We start from the raw sequence: 15,627 nt of genomic DNA, 5'->3' as shown, positions 1-15,627 counted from the left end.
ATATATTTTTATAGTTTGGACATTTACGCACATGGCGATACCACATATGTTTATTTTTATTTACATGTTTGTTTATTTTTATGGGAAAAGGGGGGTGATTTGAACTTTTATTAGGGAAAGTGTTAAATCACATAAACTTTTTTTTTACACTTTTTTTTCCAGTGTATAGCTCCCATAGGAGATGTCTTCCAAAAACAGCACCACACCTGTCCTCAGGTTGTGTGTGGTATTGCGCCTCAGTTCCATTGAAGTGTATGGAGCAAAGTTGTAATACCACATACATCATGAGGACAGGTGTGGTGTTGCTTTTGGAGATTAGCTCTTTTCTATTGCTGGATATCCCCTTTATGATAAGTCTATTGAGCTCATCCCCTGCAGCGGTAAAGAGGAGAGAAGTGCTTAGCCGACCGCTTCTCCTGCATCGTTCTAGCAACTGGTGGTGGTCTTAACACCCAGACCCTGACCGATCAAAACTTTAGACATGTATCTTGACAAGTAGTTTTATTTAAAAAGGGGTTTGCCACAACAATCTATTGCTTAAAAAGGGAACGTGTCATCACAAAATGACCTATTATTTAAATATAGTTAAACATTTTACTATCTATCTATCTAAATAGATAAAATAATCCTGAAATCTTGCAGTTTACATTCTGACCACTAAGCCTAAAACAAAAAACAGAGGAATGACTTCTGCAAGCATCACAAAGCATGCCCAGTAACCTTTCCCATTCATTGTTGTCTATGTCCATGTGGCTTACTGTAAAGCATCTCTCTAAATGTTGTTAAAAAAAAAACAGCACAGGCAAGACAGCTGCTCCCATAATATTGTATGGAAAAAAAATAATAATAATAATAATTACAAAACGAGAAAATAGAAACAGATTGCATCAGTTAAAAATAAATAAATCTATGTGATACATTCTCCCCCCCACCTTTGTCACATCTTCTGGTCCCCGCTGCAGGGATACGAAGAAACTGCCCAATCAGTGATTTGCTGAGTGAGCAAAACGTCACCAGAAGCAAGAAGAACAGGAACGCAGCAGGAACTGAAGATCTAACAGTAGCGAAGAAGCGGCTTATGCATAGGGAGGCATAGAGTTACAGAGGATTTCCATGGAAATACATTACTTGAGTAACAGATGAAATATCCCTATCTACAATATTGGTGATAAATATCTGATCACTAAGGGCCCCTCTCGATCTGAAGCCGTTGTTCCTCCTCACTCTATGACCCCAGAAAGAAGCAGATTGAAGTTGAGGCCAAACATGCATCTTGCTGCTCCATTTAATGTCCAATGGTCTGACAGAACATCCAGGCACTGTATTCGGTTGTCTCCACCAGTTCCACAGACTTTTAATGGTGCGGCACTGCACATGCCCTATATTGCTTTCTTGAAATTAAGCAAAAGATAGGTGACACAACCCAAAACAGATAAACCAATACAGAGTAATATGGCCTTGTTTATTATCCGAATACATATGAATCTTTGTATGGTAGATTTAGAACAGTAAGCAGCTTGCTAACAGTACGCTCAGCTTTGGTATACCATAGGAAACTGGGAAGCTTTCTGGAAAATACATTTCATGGGAAAACTATATTGGAGAAAGCCTCACTAAACATGCAACAGCTTCCCCCTCCAGTGATTCAATAGGAAAATGTCTAAAACATCCATTATCTGCCCAGAAGGAATAAGGAACATACCTTTTTACCCCCAGGATCTTATAGTAATCCCTTTTCTGTGACTGCTTGAGAAGCCTTTGTGCTTTTTCTAGATCTTCTCTGATCTGTTTATCATTTTCGCTGTTTTGCTGTGCGGTCTCATAATCCCGAATAGCTGAAAAAAAAGCCAGAAGTAGTAAGAACACTTAATACCCCCCAAGTTATATCAGAAGCAAAGCAATCCTGAAGCCTTTATGAGAGTGACAGTGCCAGTTCCAGCTTAGTGGGTGACCCCCCCCCACTTCAATACACCCCCCCTTCCTTCCTGCAGAACACCCTCCCCCCCCCTTCCTTCCTGCAGAACACCCTCCCCCCCCCCCCCTTCCTTCCTGCAGAACACCCTCCCCCCCCCCCTTCCTTCCTGCAGAACACCCTCCCCCCCCCCCCCTTCCTTCCTGCAGAACACCCTCCCCCCCCCCTTCCTTCCTGCAGAACACCCTCCCCCCCCCCTTCCTTCCTGCAGAACACCCTCCCCCCCCCCCTTCCTTCCTGCAGAACACCCTCCCCCCCCCCTTCCTTCCTGCAGAACACCCTCCCCCCCCCCTTCCTTCCTGCAGAACACCCTCCCCCCCCCCTTCCTTCCTGCAGAACACCCTCCCCCCCCCCTTCCTTCCTGCAGAACACCCTCCCCCCCCCCTTCCTTCCTGCAGAACACCCTCCCCCCCCCCTTCCTTCCTGCAGAACACCCTCCCCCCCCCCTTCCTTCCTGCAGAACACCCTCCCCCCCCCCTTCCTTCCTGCAGAACACCCTCCCCCCCCCCCTCCTTCCTGCAGAACACCCTCCCCCCCCCCTTCCTTCCTGCAGAACACCCTCCCCCCCCCCTCCTTCCTGCAGAACACCCTCCCCCCCCCTCCTTCCTGCAGAACACCCTCCCCCCCCCCTTCCTTCCTGCAGAACACCCTCCCCCCCCCCTTCCTTCCTGCAGAACACCCTCCCCCCCCCCCTTCCTTCCTGCAGAACACCCTCCCCCCCCCCTTCCTTCCTGCAGAACACCCTCCCCCCCCCTTCCTTCCTGCAGAACACCCTCCCCCCCCCTTCCTTCCTGCAGAACACCCTCCCCCCCCCTTCCTTCCTGCAGAACACCCTCCCCCCCCCTTCCTTCCTGCAGAACACCCTCCCCCCCCTTCCTTCCTGCAGAACACCCTCCCCCCCTTCCTTCCTGCAGAACACCCTCCCCCCCTTCCTTCCTGCAGTACCCCTCCTGTTATAGCACATGTAGCCAATTCTCTTATCAAGAAATAAGAGGCACTGGCCGACCAGTCTATAAACCATTGTGCCTTCAGCTGTTGCAAAACTACAACTCCCAGCATGCCCAGAAATCCTTCTGGGAGTTGTAGTTTACAAGAGCTGGAGACACATTGATTGGGAAACACTGCTATAGACTATGCATACAGTTTGCACATTTCTCTCCCTCGGAAACAAAATAATTGTGACATTTGATACAAATCCTCAATATGCCCCAGTATTTTGTCGTCTACTATGTGACACGCCACCAACATCTCTCCACTCAGTCGCAGAGTTCTATTTTAGGTCTACGACTCCAAGGTGTCTTAAGTAAGACAAAGTATTTGAGTCCGATGATTTCCAAGCAGATGTTCCCTCTCAGCAAGTGTTACATTTGTCTTTTGTGCCGTTTCCCGGCAAGACAGCAGGAGGTGCCAACCAATTTATATTACTTAGACACTTGACAGCTCAGTGCAAATCTGTCCTAAAGTATATGACATGAATACATGAATCTGCAAACATTACATCTGAAATCCCGGTAATAAGAAAAAAAACAAAGTCTACTAAAAAACACAACATCTGAATTTCTGGAGTGGAAGCTATTTGTATGTGCCGGAACAACATCAACATGTATCAGTGTCATACTTTAGCTTTCCTGGGAGGCTTCAAGCAATACCTATAAATACATCTGTTTCTCAGCCAACAAGTGGCTTGATAAACTGCAGAGCAAAAAAAAATAAAATAAAAAATCGTATTCGCCATCAGGTGTAGATAAGCAGATGCTCTCGCTGACATTCACCACTTTGTCATAACACTCCCCTACCTGCTGCTGACAAGTTAATATACTGTCCAGTTACTTAGAAGCGCTGTAGGAATCCACAACTTCATTTGTACTTTGGAGACGTAATGGAAGAATAAAAGCGCATAGTTATGTTCCATCTGCGGTCATGTTAGCATTCAGAGGGAAAGGTTTAACATGTGGAAAGGATTCTATTACTGCAGTCTGGGCCATCTACATACTGCCCGACAGTTCTATACTAGAGAAACAAGCACTAGATGGGCAGACCGTGACATCTTGTTATATGGACTGATAAGACCATCAAGGGTGAGTAGCAACCAGACACTGTGCCAACATGCAGCTTTAAAGGGGTACTCCAGCCTTAAGACATCCAAAGGATAGGGGATAAGATGTCTGATTGTGCGAGACCCCCGTAATCTCTCATGCAGCACCCACTTGTGTCCGCTGCACAGAGCGCTGGAGGCTCCGTGTCTGAAGGGTCACGACTATGAGGCCGGAGTATCAAGACATCACAACTCCGCCCCGGTGTGGCATCCTGCTTCCTCAATGCAAGTCTATGGGAGCCCTCTCCCATAGGGGCATGACATCACACAGGGGTGGAGTAGTGACATCACGATACTACAAATCAGCGCCACTGTCCAATTTCTTTTTTGTCTTGTCCACAGTGCTCTCTGCTGACACCTCTGTCCATGTCAGGAACTGTCCGGAGCAGCATAGGTTTGAAATGGGGATTTTCTCCTGTTCTGGACAGTTCCTGATATGAGCATCAGGTGTCAGCAGAGAGCACTGTGGACAACACAAAAAAAAAAAGAAAATAAATTTCCTCTGTAGCATTCAGCTGCTAAAAAGTATTGAAAGGGTTAAGATTTTTTAATAGAAGTAATTTACAAATCTGTTTAACTTCATGGCACCAGTTGATTTAACTTATTTTTTTCCCCACCAGAGTACCCCTTTAATGTATTTATAAAATAAACTGTAAGCATATGGATATGACCACCAGAAATAAATTGCAATGATATACAAGATTGAATCGACAACGAAGTCTACCTATATACAGCAAACAAATATTCGCTGTGTTTGTTATTGTAAAATAATAAGTTGACAGCTGCGTCTGTCCTTTATATATGTTTTTCTATTATGGTAAAATTCAATAAAAAAAAAAACTATTGAAAGAAAAAAAATTGCAATGATATATAAAAAATACAATATATCGAAATAGATAGCACTATGCAAAGCAAACTAATTGTATCATAGAAAGCATAGACTTCTACAGTGCACGCTGCTATAATTAGGCTTTGTTATACTTTTATTACATATAGATGATACATTGCAATACATATCGTAAACTGTTATAGATGTATAAAATGTCTCTAATGGACCTGTAAAATAAAAATCCGCAATAGGATAGCTCTCTGCAATATATTTGACATAAATAAATGTCTCTAGGGAACCTGTAAATGTTCCACAATAGAATAGCTTTTGGAGGTAAAATTCACAATGACATATGTCGCGTAAGGAAAGTATGTGTGGTGCTATGCCCTCACCCAACACAGATGACGGCGAGTGAATTATGGGGGACTGATGTCTCACAGGTACTGTGCACTGGCTCCCTAGTACGTTGACACCAAGGGTATAGGTGTCCGTTAGCTAGCCCGGACTATTGGTGATTCCCATAAAGTGAGGCTTCCCAAAACTTCCGGTTAACTCATTGAAAAAGGGTAAACAAAAACATGGACACCACCACAAAATTCTTAGTTGCCATGGCTACCTGGTGGACATGATTTGTCAAGCCCTGTATTAAAAGGGGTGCTCCAGGATGTAAACATTTTGTGTAATACCGCCTGCAGTAAAAAAAAAAAAATAATAATAATAAAAACACACACACCTGTAGTGAACCATTCTGGCCTCTGCAGCGATCCTCCTCCTTGTTGCCAGTGAGTCATACTGCACTCTGCCAACAATCGGCTGAGCGGCAGTGTGACGTTTTCGGCCCCAGCACTGGTCTTCTTCCTGGTGCCAGGACCGAAAATTTCCCACTGCCACTCAGCCTATTGCTGGTATGCTTCCCCCTTTTTTTTACAGTATCAAACAATTTTAAATCCCAGAGCACTCCTTTAACCCCTTAAGGACCAGGCCCATTTAGGCCTTAAAAGGGGTACTACGGTGGAATTTTTTTTTAAATCAACTGGTGCCAGAAAGTTAAACAGATTTGTAATTGAAATCTTCTCCAAAGAGAAGCGCCAAGGCGCGATACAGTGCTGTCGCCCGCTGTGATGTGAGAATACCCCCGCTTGTGTCTTCCATCTACCTGCCCTCCCGCTGATGTCCTCATGTGTCCTGTAATCTGTGAGTCTCAAAAGTTGCATCTGTGTCCGCAATTTGGAGGTGAGTGCTCCGTTTCTTTGTTCTTTGGAGAAGATTTGACTTTATCACCACGTGCAGCACCACCTATACCTGACACAGTTCACACTCACCGGACACTTTATATCAGGACCATTAGACTGTTTAGCACTGAGCTGTGCCGGAGCTTTCTTTTTCTCTACATTTGGAATTGTAGATTTGTAAATTACTTCTATTAAAAAAATCTTTACCCTTCCGGTACTTTTTATCAGCTGTATGCTACAGAGAAAATTCTATACTTTTTGAATTTTTTTTGTCTTGTCCACAGTGCTCTCTGCTGACATCTGCTGTCTGTATCAGGAAGTTTCTTTATTCTGTGGGTCAATACGATTAAAATGATACCCCCAAAAAATCTCAAACCATTTTAACAAAATTTGTATGTTTGAAATTGCCCTATTTTGACCACCTATAACTTTCACATTTTTCCGTATATGGGGCGGCATGAGGGCTACTTTTTTTGCGCCATGATACTCTTTTTATCAGTACCACTTTTACCTAGGTTTTACTTTTTATAAATTTTTTGAACTTTAAAATCTTTTTACGTTTACGCCGTTCACCGTACGGGATAACTAACAATATATTATATACGAAGTGATACCAAATATGTGTATTAATTATTTTATTTAATTTTTTTACACTTTTTTGGTGGTAAAATGGGAAAAACTGACGTTTTACCTTTTTATTTTACACTTTATGTCCCCATAGGGAACTATTTATAGCAATCATTTGATTGCTAATACTGTTCAGTGCTATGTATAGGACATAGCACTGATCAGTATTATCGGTGATCTTCTGCTCTGGTCTGCTCCATCTCAGACCAGAGCAGAAGACCCTGGGAGACAGCCGGAGGCAGGTGAGGGGACCTCCGGCTGCCATGCTGGATGATCGGATCCCCGCTGAAGTGCTGCGCGTGATCCAATCATCCATTTAAAGTAACGCACTGCCGCAGATGCCTTGATCTGTATTGATCACGGAATCTGAGGGGTTAATGGCAGACATCCGCACGATCGCGGATGTCTGCCATTACCGGCGGGTCCCTGGCTTCTGATAGGTCCGGTCCGGTGCTCGGGGTCATGGCGGAGCATAAATGTATGTCATGGTGCATTAAGTACCACGGCACCATGACGTACATTTACGTCCATTGACGTTAAGGGGTTAAGTTACACAGACATGTCAAAAGTTGAGATTTGTTGGGATCTTACAGCAGTGTGCTTCACTCCTAGCTCGGCATGCAGTCCAACCCATTACACAAGATGGGCTCCATTATCCTCTTATTATGCAATTAAAAGAAATATTTACTTGCACTCCTTTGATAAGCTACTTTTTTATTCTTACTTTGTACTTATTACAGTGCAAAGAAACATTTTCCGCATTGGCCTTTATTATATTTGTGCGTCTACAGCTTGCTGTGCAAGCTCTACTTTCTCTGCACAGTCCATACAGGTGAAACTCTAAAAATCTGAATATTGTGCAAAGTTCATTTATTTCAGTAATGCAACTTAAAAAGTAAAACTAATATATGAGAGAGACTCATTATATGCAAAACAAGATAGATCAAGCCGTGATTTTCATAATTGTGATGATTATGGCTTACAGCTCATGAAAACCTTAAAAAAAAACAATATATTATATAATTTGGGGAGCCATGTCATCTGCTGGTGTTGGTCCACTATGCTTCATTAAGTCCAGGGTGAACGCACCCGTTTACCAGGGGATTTTGGAGCACTTCATGCTTCCTTTACTTTTAAGTTGCATTAATGAACTAGAATATCGTGCAAAAGTTCATTGTAATTTTTTGAGATTCACCTGTACGTTTATCCCCTGCAAACTGTATTCCATTTGACTTTCTCTCCATCTACAGCCTGTGTGAGCTGTCCTACAAGGATTCTCTCCCTTCTCTCCACCCTTTTAGTGTGATTTATCAAAACCTGTGCAGAGGAAAAAGTTGACCAGTTGCCCATAGCAACCAGTCAGATCGCTTCTTCCATTTTTGAATGGGCCTCTTAAAAATGAAAGAAGCAACCTGATTGGTTGCTATGGGCAAGTGGTCCACTTTACCGCTGCACAGGTTTTGATAAATCTCCCCCTTCCTGCTGCTAATTGTAACCCTGAGAGAACAGAACGTTTGTGAGATTGGTTTATCTTATCTTTCCCTGAGTAGCAGCTGAACAGTAGGAATATTCTAAATGAAGATTACAAACCTCTAACATCTTGATCTGCGGGTTTCAGATCACCGCCGCTCAGGAACACGGGCCAGAAGAATTCCGTGCTTACAGCGTTCTTTCCTGACTCAGTGTCAAGTTATTGAGACAAACTCACTGGTGGACATTTAGCATTGTTCTCATTGGTAAGCAAGTTCTGAAGTCATTTTCTTTTGCTTTAGTTTTGCTTATGTGCTACATATTTATCATACTATCACAGGGGGTTAATAAATATGGAGCATATAAGCAAAGCAAAAAAGTCGCAGCTGAGACTTGAGATTTTTTTTGTGACTTTTTTTAATTTGCTCACATACGGGAGTTTTGTACTCCAGGTCAGACCTAGAGAAGACTTGTGACTTTTTGAAGGGGGTTTGCAACTTTTTTTGCCTACGTGTGACTTTCGCACATCATAAATACCTGAATACTGCAAAGTGAAAAGTGAAATTGCTTAGGTAGGGCTGTTGTAACTTTTTGCTTACCCACAAAAGTCGCACAAAAAAGTGCTAAGGCGCATTTATCAAGGGTCATAATACCTTAATAAATGTGCCCCACTAAGTTTATGGAAGTGTCTCAATTATGTGACACCGGGAGGGGTTGTTTGCAGGAAGAAGAGCACGCAGCAGCACATACTTCCCCCGGCTCGTTCTCCTAAGCGGCAGAGGTCTGTTTCTAGGTTACTATGTTACCCACCAATCAAAACTTTTGACATGTCCCTAGGACATGTCCAAAGTTTTTTTTTTTTTTTTCAAAACATTTTATTCATAGAAGCAAAGTGCATCAGATAACATACAACCGTAGCAATGCTGCATAAGACATGTCATAAAATAGAATTACAATATTACAGAAATGTAGAGACATGTAAGAGCATTTAACATCCGTCTTTTAACGTCTAGCCAGTAAGTTGCAGTATACCATCAATGCAAAGAACTGTTACCATAAAACATAACATATAACATGACCCAACCTAATCTCTCACAACAATTTCTGTTTCCTCACGTGTCTACATCTCAGTCAGACCCTGCCAGGCTTTGGATGTTGTCCTCCTATCAATCAGCTAAGTGACCAGGTATTAAATCTGTACGTCCCGACCTGTGACCCCGATAATAGCTAGGATGCTAATGCGCTAAATGGGCGGACACTTATGCGGGTAGTTCCAGATTTCCTAAGGAGCCCTTTAACCGTTCTATAGAGTACCATGCCGATGATTTAAAATGTGTTACAATCCTGAGCCTTTCACTTTCATCAGGCAAATGTTGTAAGTATCTACGCCATTTAGCAAAAAAGGATTTGGCATGTAGTTCCGAATTTCTAATTGCTAGCAGTAACTCCTTATGTAGTACCACATGAACCTCATCCATTCTGTCAAGGTCGGGACAGTTGGTACAAGCCAATGTCGTAAGAGACACTGTTTCGTCACCAGGAACACTAGATGAATACCCCTGTGCAATTTACCTCTGTCAGGTGGGTCAGAAGCTGTCGGAGGAAGAAAATGGAACAGGTAAAGTTCAGGTGTGAGCGGGAAGTCGTGGTCCCAGACGTCATAGACATATCGTCTCATACCCTCCCAAAGCTGCTGTACTCCCGTACACTCCCATATACAGTGCCATAAATCTGCATCAATTAGCTTACACTTAGGGCAGTGGGTGAGATATGGGGAGGGGGGTGGATGGCCCTTCCATTTAAAAGCATATGTAGCCTTATGCATAATTTTTATTTTTTTTTTTAAATGACAGGTACACTTTAATCAAAAAGATGCAATCCAGTTTAAAGGGCTATTCCAGGATTTTCTTTTATTTGACTATGCTACAGGGGCTGTAAAGTTAGCATAGTTCATAATATAGTGTCTGTACCTGTGTGTGACGGTGCGGCGTGGACATTTCATCACTAGTCAGGTGATGACAGGGAACCTGTCCTGCTTCAATGGTTGGAGCAACCACTGGGTGGGAAGGAGATCATTCTGCAACTAATTTTATTTTGCAACAGCTGGAGGCACCCTGGTTAGAAAACACTGGTCTTTTGAATAGATTGCAGCTCATTTGTGTTTCAATGGGTGGGGTGGCTGATGTGTGGGAGGGAGGAAAGTGACCTCAAAACTTACAAATAAGGAATGAGGGGACTTGTAGTTTAAAGGGAATGAACTCCAACAGGAGTTCACAAAAAGCTAGCCCCAGTATTACGGTAATCTCACAACATAGCCATCCTTCCTAAGCATGTTCATTATTGTCTGGCAGGCAAATACTACAATCACCTTGTGGATAACCCCTTTAACACAAACAAAACATCACCCTCAGAAACTAGAACGTTTAACTAGTTTTCTAAACGGTTTACCAAAAAGAATGAGCCTTGTGCTATCAGGGAAACATATGTACAATACAGGAGAATAGTACTCTTGAACAAGGATTAACAGTGGAGTATTCTATAAAATATTTCAACATATATTTAACAGTATATTACCCACCTCCTTATTAGAGCTCCAAAAGAGATGATATATTACGTCTGGGAACATGGACAGAGGGAAGAGTATAGAACTTGGGATCACAAATAATAAATTCAACTATGCTGATCCTTTTTATCTAGTTCTCAGAAGCGCCAAGAAAAAAAAATCTTGTGATCACCTCTGTAATAATTCACAATTTGAGAGGTTATTTCTGTGAGAATAATCTGAAGGTGACATAAATCCCCTCTTATCCTGACTTACATGCCTATTTCTCAAAGCAGAGCGCGGCCGGTGGGTGCTAGACCGGGAGTCCCCGTATAAACATCTTCTTGACTTGATTTAGTGGCAGAGAAGATGACATATATATCAGCCAGAGCCAGCGGGAATCATTTATAAAGAAACTTATTGTACTGGCTGATAATATTAATAAGCGCTCACTCAGCTTTTCCCTGCTGACAGAATGAACAATATACCTTTAAAACTTGGAGAAGTGGCATCCTTGCGTAGTTAACTTACAAGACTAAATATTAGACATGGCTTGCATACAAGCAGCAGAAGCAGGCAGGGAGCCAAATAAAGATCCATTATGCACAAATACGATGTGGCATTATGCGCACAATCCCCCGGAGTCAGCCCGTCACAATTTACCTAACGAGAATCAATCAGCTTAAAATTCAAATGTCAATAAGACATCTTTCTCATTAGCATTTCTAGCGGGCCGGGAGATTTAACCTTTTCCTGCAACATCAAGGATCAGGTCCCTGGTGGCAACGAGAAGCAGTACGATACCCTCATAACACAGACACACAAACAAGGATGACAAGGTGTTGTGTAAGGGAGTTGTTAACAGAAAAAGGCTCTTGCAACAGTATGGCTCTTGCAAAACTACAACTCCCAGCATGCCCGGACAGCCGTTTTGCAACTCCTGTTGGAGAACACTGCTCTAGGTGTATGGTGTGCTTATATCTCTACCCACATCAGAAGCTGCAGTAGAGGTTATATTAAAGGGGTTATCCACCATAAGGTGACTTCAGTACTTACCTGCCAGACAGTAATGGACATGCTTAAGGATCCGTTTTTGTCTTGGGGCTAAATGGCTGTGTTATGAGTCCACCATAATGCTGCTGCTTCTTGTTTTCATTTATTTTTTTGTTAAATGGATAATTTCTGTTGGAGGTCCCTGTTTCTAACTGCAAGTCCCAGAATCCCTTGCTTGTAAGTGTAAGGTCACTTTTCTTCCTCCCAAACATCAGTCACCCTACTCATTGAAGCACACCTGAGCTACAATTCCCCTGAGCTACAATTCCCCTCCCAGTGGTCGCTTCACCCATTGAAGAAGACCAGCTTCCTTTCAACACCTGACTAGTGATGTCATGTTTCGGGCCGCACTGCAACCTGGGAAAACCTGGCATGACATTTTGTACAGTCAAATAAAAAAATCCTGGAATATCCCTTTAACTAACATAAAGATGCCTTTTTTTCTATTTTTACTTTCCCCTAAACTGAACATCTCCCGAGATGTACGGTGTTAGATTACCATTTTTTTACAACAACATTACATGGTGACATTCTGTCACCAACATGTATATGCTTTGTTTGTCGATTTGTGATCTCAACATGAAATATTTTAAGTGTCCTGATAGCATGTTGTGATATTGTGTTGAATTGGTTTCATGAGTAATTGGAATCCTTAACCAAATCAGAGATAAGATTAGTGTAGATACAGTAAAACGTGCGGAAGGGAGTCTTGACGAGAAGTCAACATGTACAGAAAAACAGATGACGCACTCACCGATCCAGGAAACCAAACGGCAGCTTTATTCAGGAACTAGCACGGCAGCACACACAATGCAGGTAACGTTCCAATACAGCCTAGGGTCAGGAAACAAGGGCGAGTCGATCACAGGTGTGGGGAGTGTGCAGTAGGGCAACAAATCGTTTCACGTCATAGGTGACGCTTCATCCAGCCCCTCATTGTGTATGCGGCCCTGCTAGTTCCTGAATAAAGCTGCAAATTGGTTTCCTGGACCTGTGAGTGTGTCATCTGTTTTTCTCTACGTGTTGACTTAGTGTAGATACATCTGTATATGCCTGGATTATCAAACCATCTGCTGCCTTTTGTATATTAAGAACTACAAATTATTCCGCGCATGTTCTCAAGTAACATGTTTATGTACGGTATTTACAGCCTCAGTCAGCAAAATTAGCACTTACAGAGTGGAACTTTTTAGGCTATTCCCACTGATGGTGGGACGAGCAGGCCCTCACATTGCTTTGAGGAGAATCGTGGTTTCAGACACGGTATGCCATTCTATTCATCCATCAGCAACAAGCAATGCTAGGTATCCGACAGCCGCTTACATTCCCTTGCTCCAATGAAAGAACATACAAACTCTTTAGCCAGGCCCATTTTTGTCTGTATTGTTTACCGACACAAACATAATATACTTCTTGTGAATATGTGATTTATTATTACCAAGTATGCCCAAGTGCTGTACTTTGGTCTTTTTGGCACTCCTATAGAAATTAGATGGGCACTATCATTAAAACTAATTTTGCTATTGCACTCCCTACGGTAAATAAAAAATCTTTCTAATGTACTTTGATTTAAAAAAAATATATATATATATGAAGTTTTCTATGTTTTATTTGTGTTTAAGCTGCCATTAGGTATCTCCCTACTTGTTCAGAGGAGATTTTCCCCTCATCTCTGAGGGGGAAATGCAGTCTGGAGTGCTGAGGGGGGGTGCTGCCTTATCCCATCTGCTCTGGGCTGTGTGTAGCAGAGTGAGGGAGGAAGTTCTCCCCTGTATGGCTTCAGATGATGTCACGCCTGCTGGGTAACACCCCTTCCCAGTCTGTGAATCTGACTGAGACTGAGCAATATCAAGGTAGAGAACTAAACAACAATATAAAAATAAAAGGCAGGGGGTGGTTTATCATGATGGGGGCAGTGAACTGAGAGGATCATAAAATTTAACAAAATCATAAGAGGTACTCTTTAATGGAGCGTGTGCAGTCTACCGCACGCACGCCTCAATAAAGACAGGGTGATAACATAACTTTCACTGTACAACCTCTTTAAAGGGAAGAAATTAGGAACCTGAGGAAATGTCTGGGATAACTTGTAACCCAGATCATCATCTCAGAGTGGGAAAGTACCTGCACAGCCACCTGCGGGTCTTCACTTATTTATCTGACTGTGCATATAAATTTTACTGATATATTAAATGGGTATTCTTGTAATACATGATACCCTGGACAGGTGATAACTATTGAATCATTAGGGTCAGACCACTGGAATCCCCACTAACCGTTAAAATAAAGGTTCCATGTTCTCTAACTGGATCAGCCAGAGAATATGTGCGCTGCTACTCGATTCAACATCTGTGGGACTATGGCAAACTACAGGGCTCAGCTATCTCCATAAGTCCCATAATCTTTACATGTAGCAGCAGAGAGCTTGCTCAAAAACGGATCCATTCAAACAAAGGACACTGGACCTCCATTTTAGCAACAGGTAGTGGTCCCAGTGGTTGTACCCCCACCTTTCCAGGAATTATTACCTACCCCTGGATCAGCGATAACTAGTTATCATAAGAATTTATAGTCATAAAAGACAGTAACAAAATAAAAAAGTGCTAGAAGATAAATTACCTTCTTCATACATTTCTTCTTGTATGTACGCTTCTGCCCGGTCCTTCAAAGCATTGACATTATTGGGTTCAACCTGTAGGAATTCTGTGCATTCTTTAATGGCTTCAGTAGGCTGCTGGTTCTGGAAGGAGTAAGAATATAATGTATTTTTTTCATATATTGAATGCGACATCACATAAATGCATTATGCATTCAAAGTAAGTCCCTTAGTGGAGGCAAAAGGAGAAATGTGCAATGATGAAAGTTATATTCATTGGTAAGATGCAACATGTGAAAGGATCTGTTTTGTAAGTGTATGACCACCATGACATCAATGCTGAAAAAAAAAAAAAAAAAAAACATACAACCACAAACATTCATTGTAAAGCAGACTGGAATGTTAAGTGGAAGATATCAAAAGGTTAAATTCACTATTTAGTGCTCTCTCCTACTCCTCTTACCATTGTTAAACTATTTTATCTAACTCATTATAAACAGAAAATGCACAAAATGATAAAACACACAAAGACTAAATAACTAACCATGGTTATGTCACTTACTCAATATAAAATTAGCAGTTCCAACATAGGCTGCTTGCAAAAACAGATGTCAAGCAACAATAAAAAGGTGGTAGACTCCTGCAGCTGTCTGTCAGCACTGCCTCACAGTGAAGAAAGACAGTAGATTCTGCTACAGCATAAAAATTGTTAGCATATAAAAGTGACAGGTATCACGCTGGTACACGAGAAGCACGGGTGTCAAGCCGAGAGGGAGAAAAACAGATGATTTACAGTCATGGCCGTAAATGTTGGCACCCCTGAAATTCTTCTAGAAAATGAAGTATTTCTCACAGAAAAGGATTGCAGTAACACGTTTTGCTATACACATGCTTATTCCCTTTGTGTGTATTGGAACTAAACCAAAAAAGGGAGGAAAAAAAAGCAAATTGGACATAATATCACACAAAACTCCAAAAATGGGCTGGACAAAATTATTGGCACCCTTTCAAAATTGTGGAATAATAATATGATTGTTTCAAGCACGCAATGGTCCTTTAAACTCACCTGGGGCAAGTAACAGGTGTGGGCAATATAAAAATCACACCTGAAAGCAGATACAAAGGAGAGAAGTTCACTTAGTATTTGCATTGTGTGTCTGTGTGTGCCACACTAAACTTGGACAACAGAAAGAGGAGAAGAGAACTGTCTG

At 42.2% G+C, this 15,627-nt stretch overlaps 1 protein-coding gene across 5 annotated transcripts in view; it reads right to left on the bottom strand.

Moving 5' to 3' along the window:
- Positions 1–15,627, bottom strand: part of DNAJC3 (DnaJ heat shock protein family (Hsp40) member C3) — a 122,626-nt gene that overhangs the window by 8,701 nt on the left and 98,298 nt on the right. For all 5 annotated transcript variants that reach the window (XM_056555604.1, XM_056555602.1, XM_056555603.1 and 2 more), the window contains 2 exons: positions 14,440–14,560; positions 1,703–1,835 (listed from right to left, as the gene is read on the bottom strand). In XM_056555604.1, coding sequence (XP_056411579.1) covers positions 1,703–1,835; positions 14,440–14,560 — 254 coding nt within the window. The remainder of the gene's footprint in view (positions 1–1,702; positions 1,836–14,439; positions 14,561–15,627) is intronic.

Source organism: Hyla sarda, chromosome 2 (assembly GCF_029499605.1).
Source record: "Hyla sarda isolate aHylSar1 chromosome 2, aHylSar1.hap1, whole genome shotgun sequence".
NCBI classification, from domain to species: domain Eukaryota; kingdom Metazoa; phylum Chordata; class Amphibia; order Anura; family Hylidae; genus Hyla; species Hyla sarda.
Note: the sequence above shows the minus strand (reverse complement) of the source record. Positions and strands in the feature narration are given on the sequence as shown.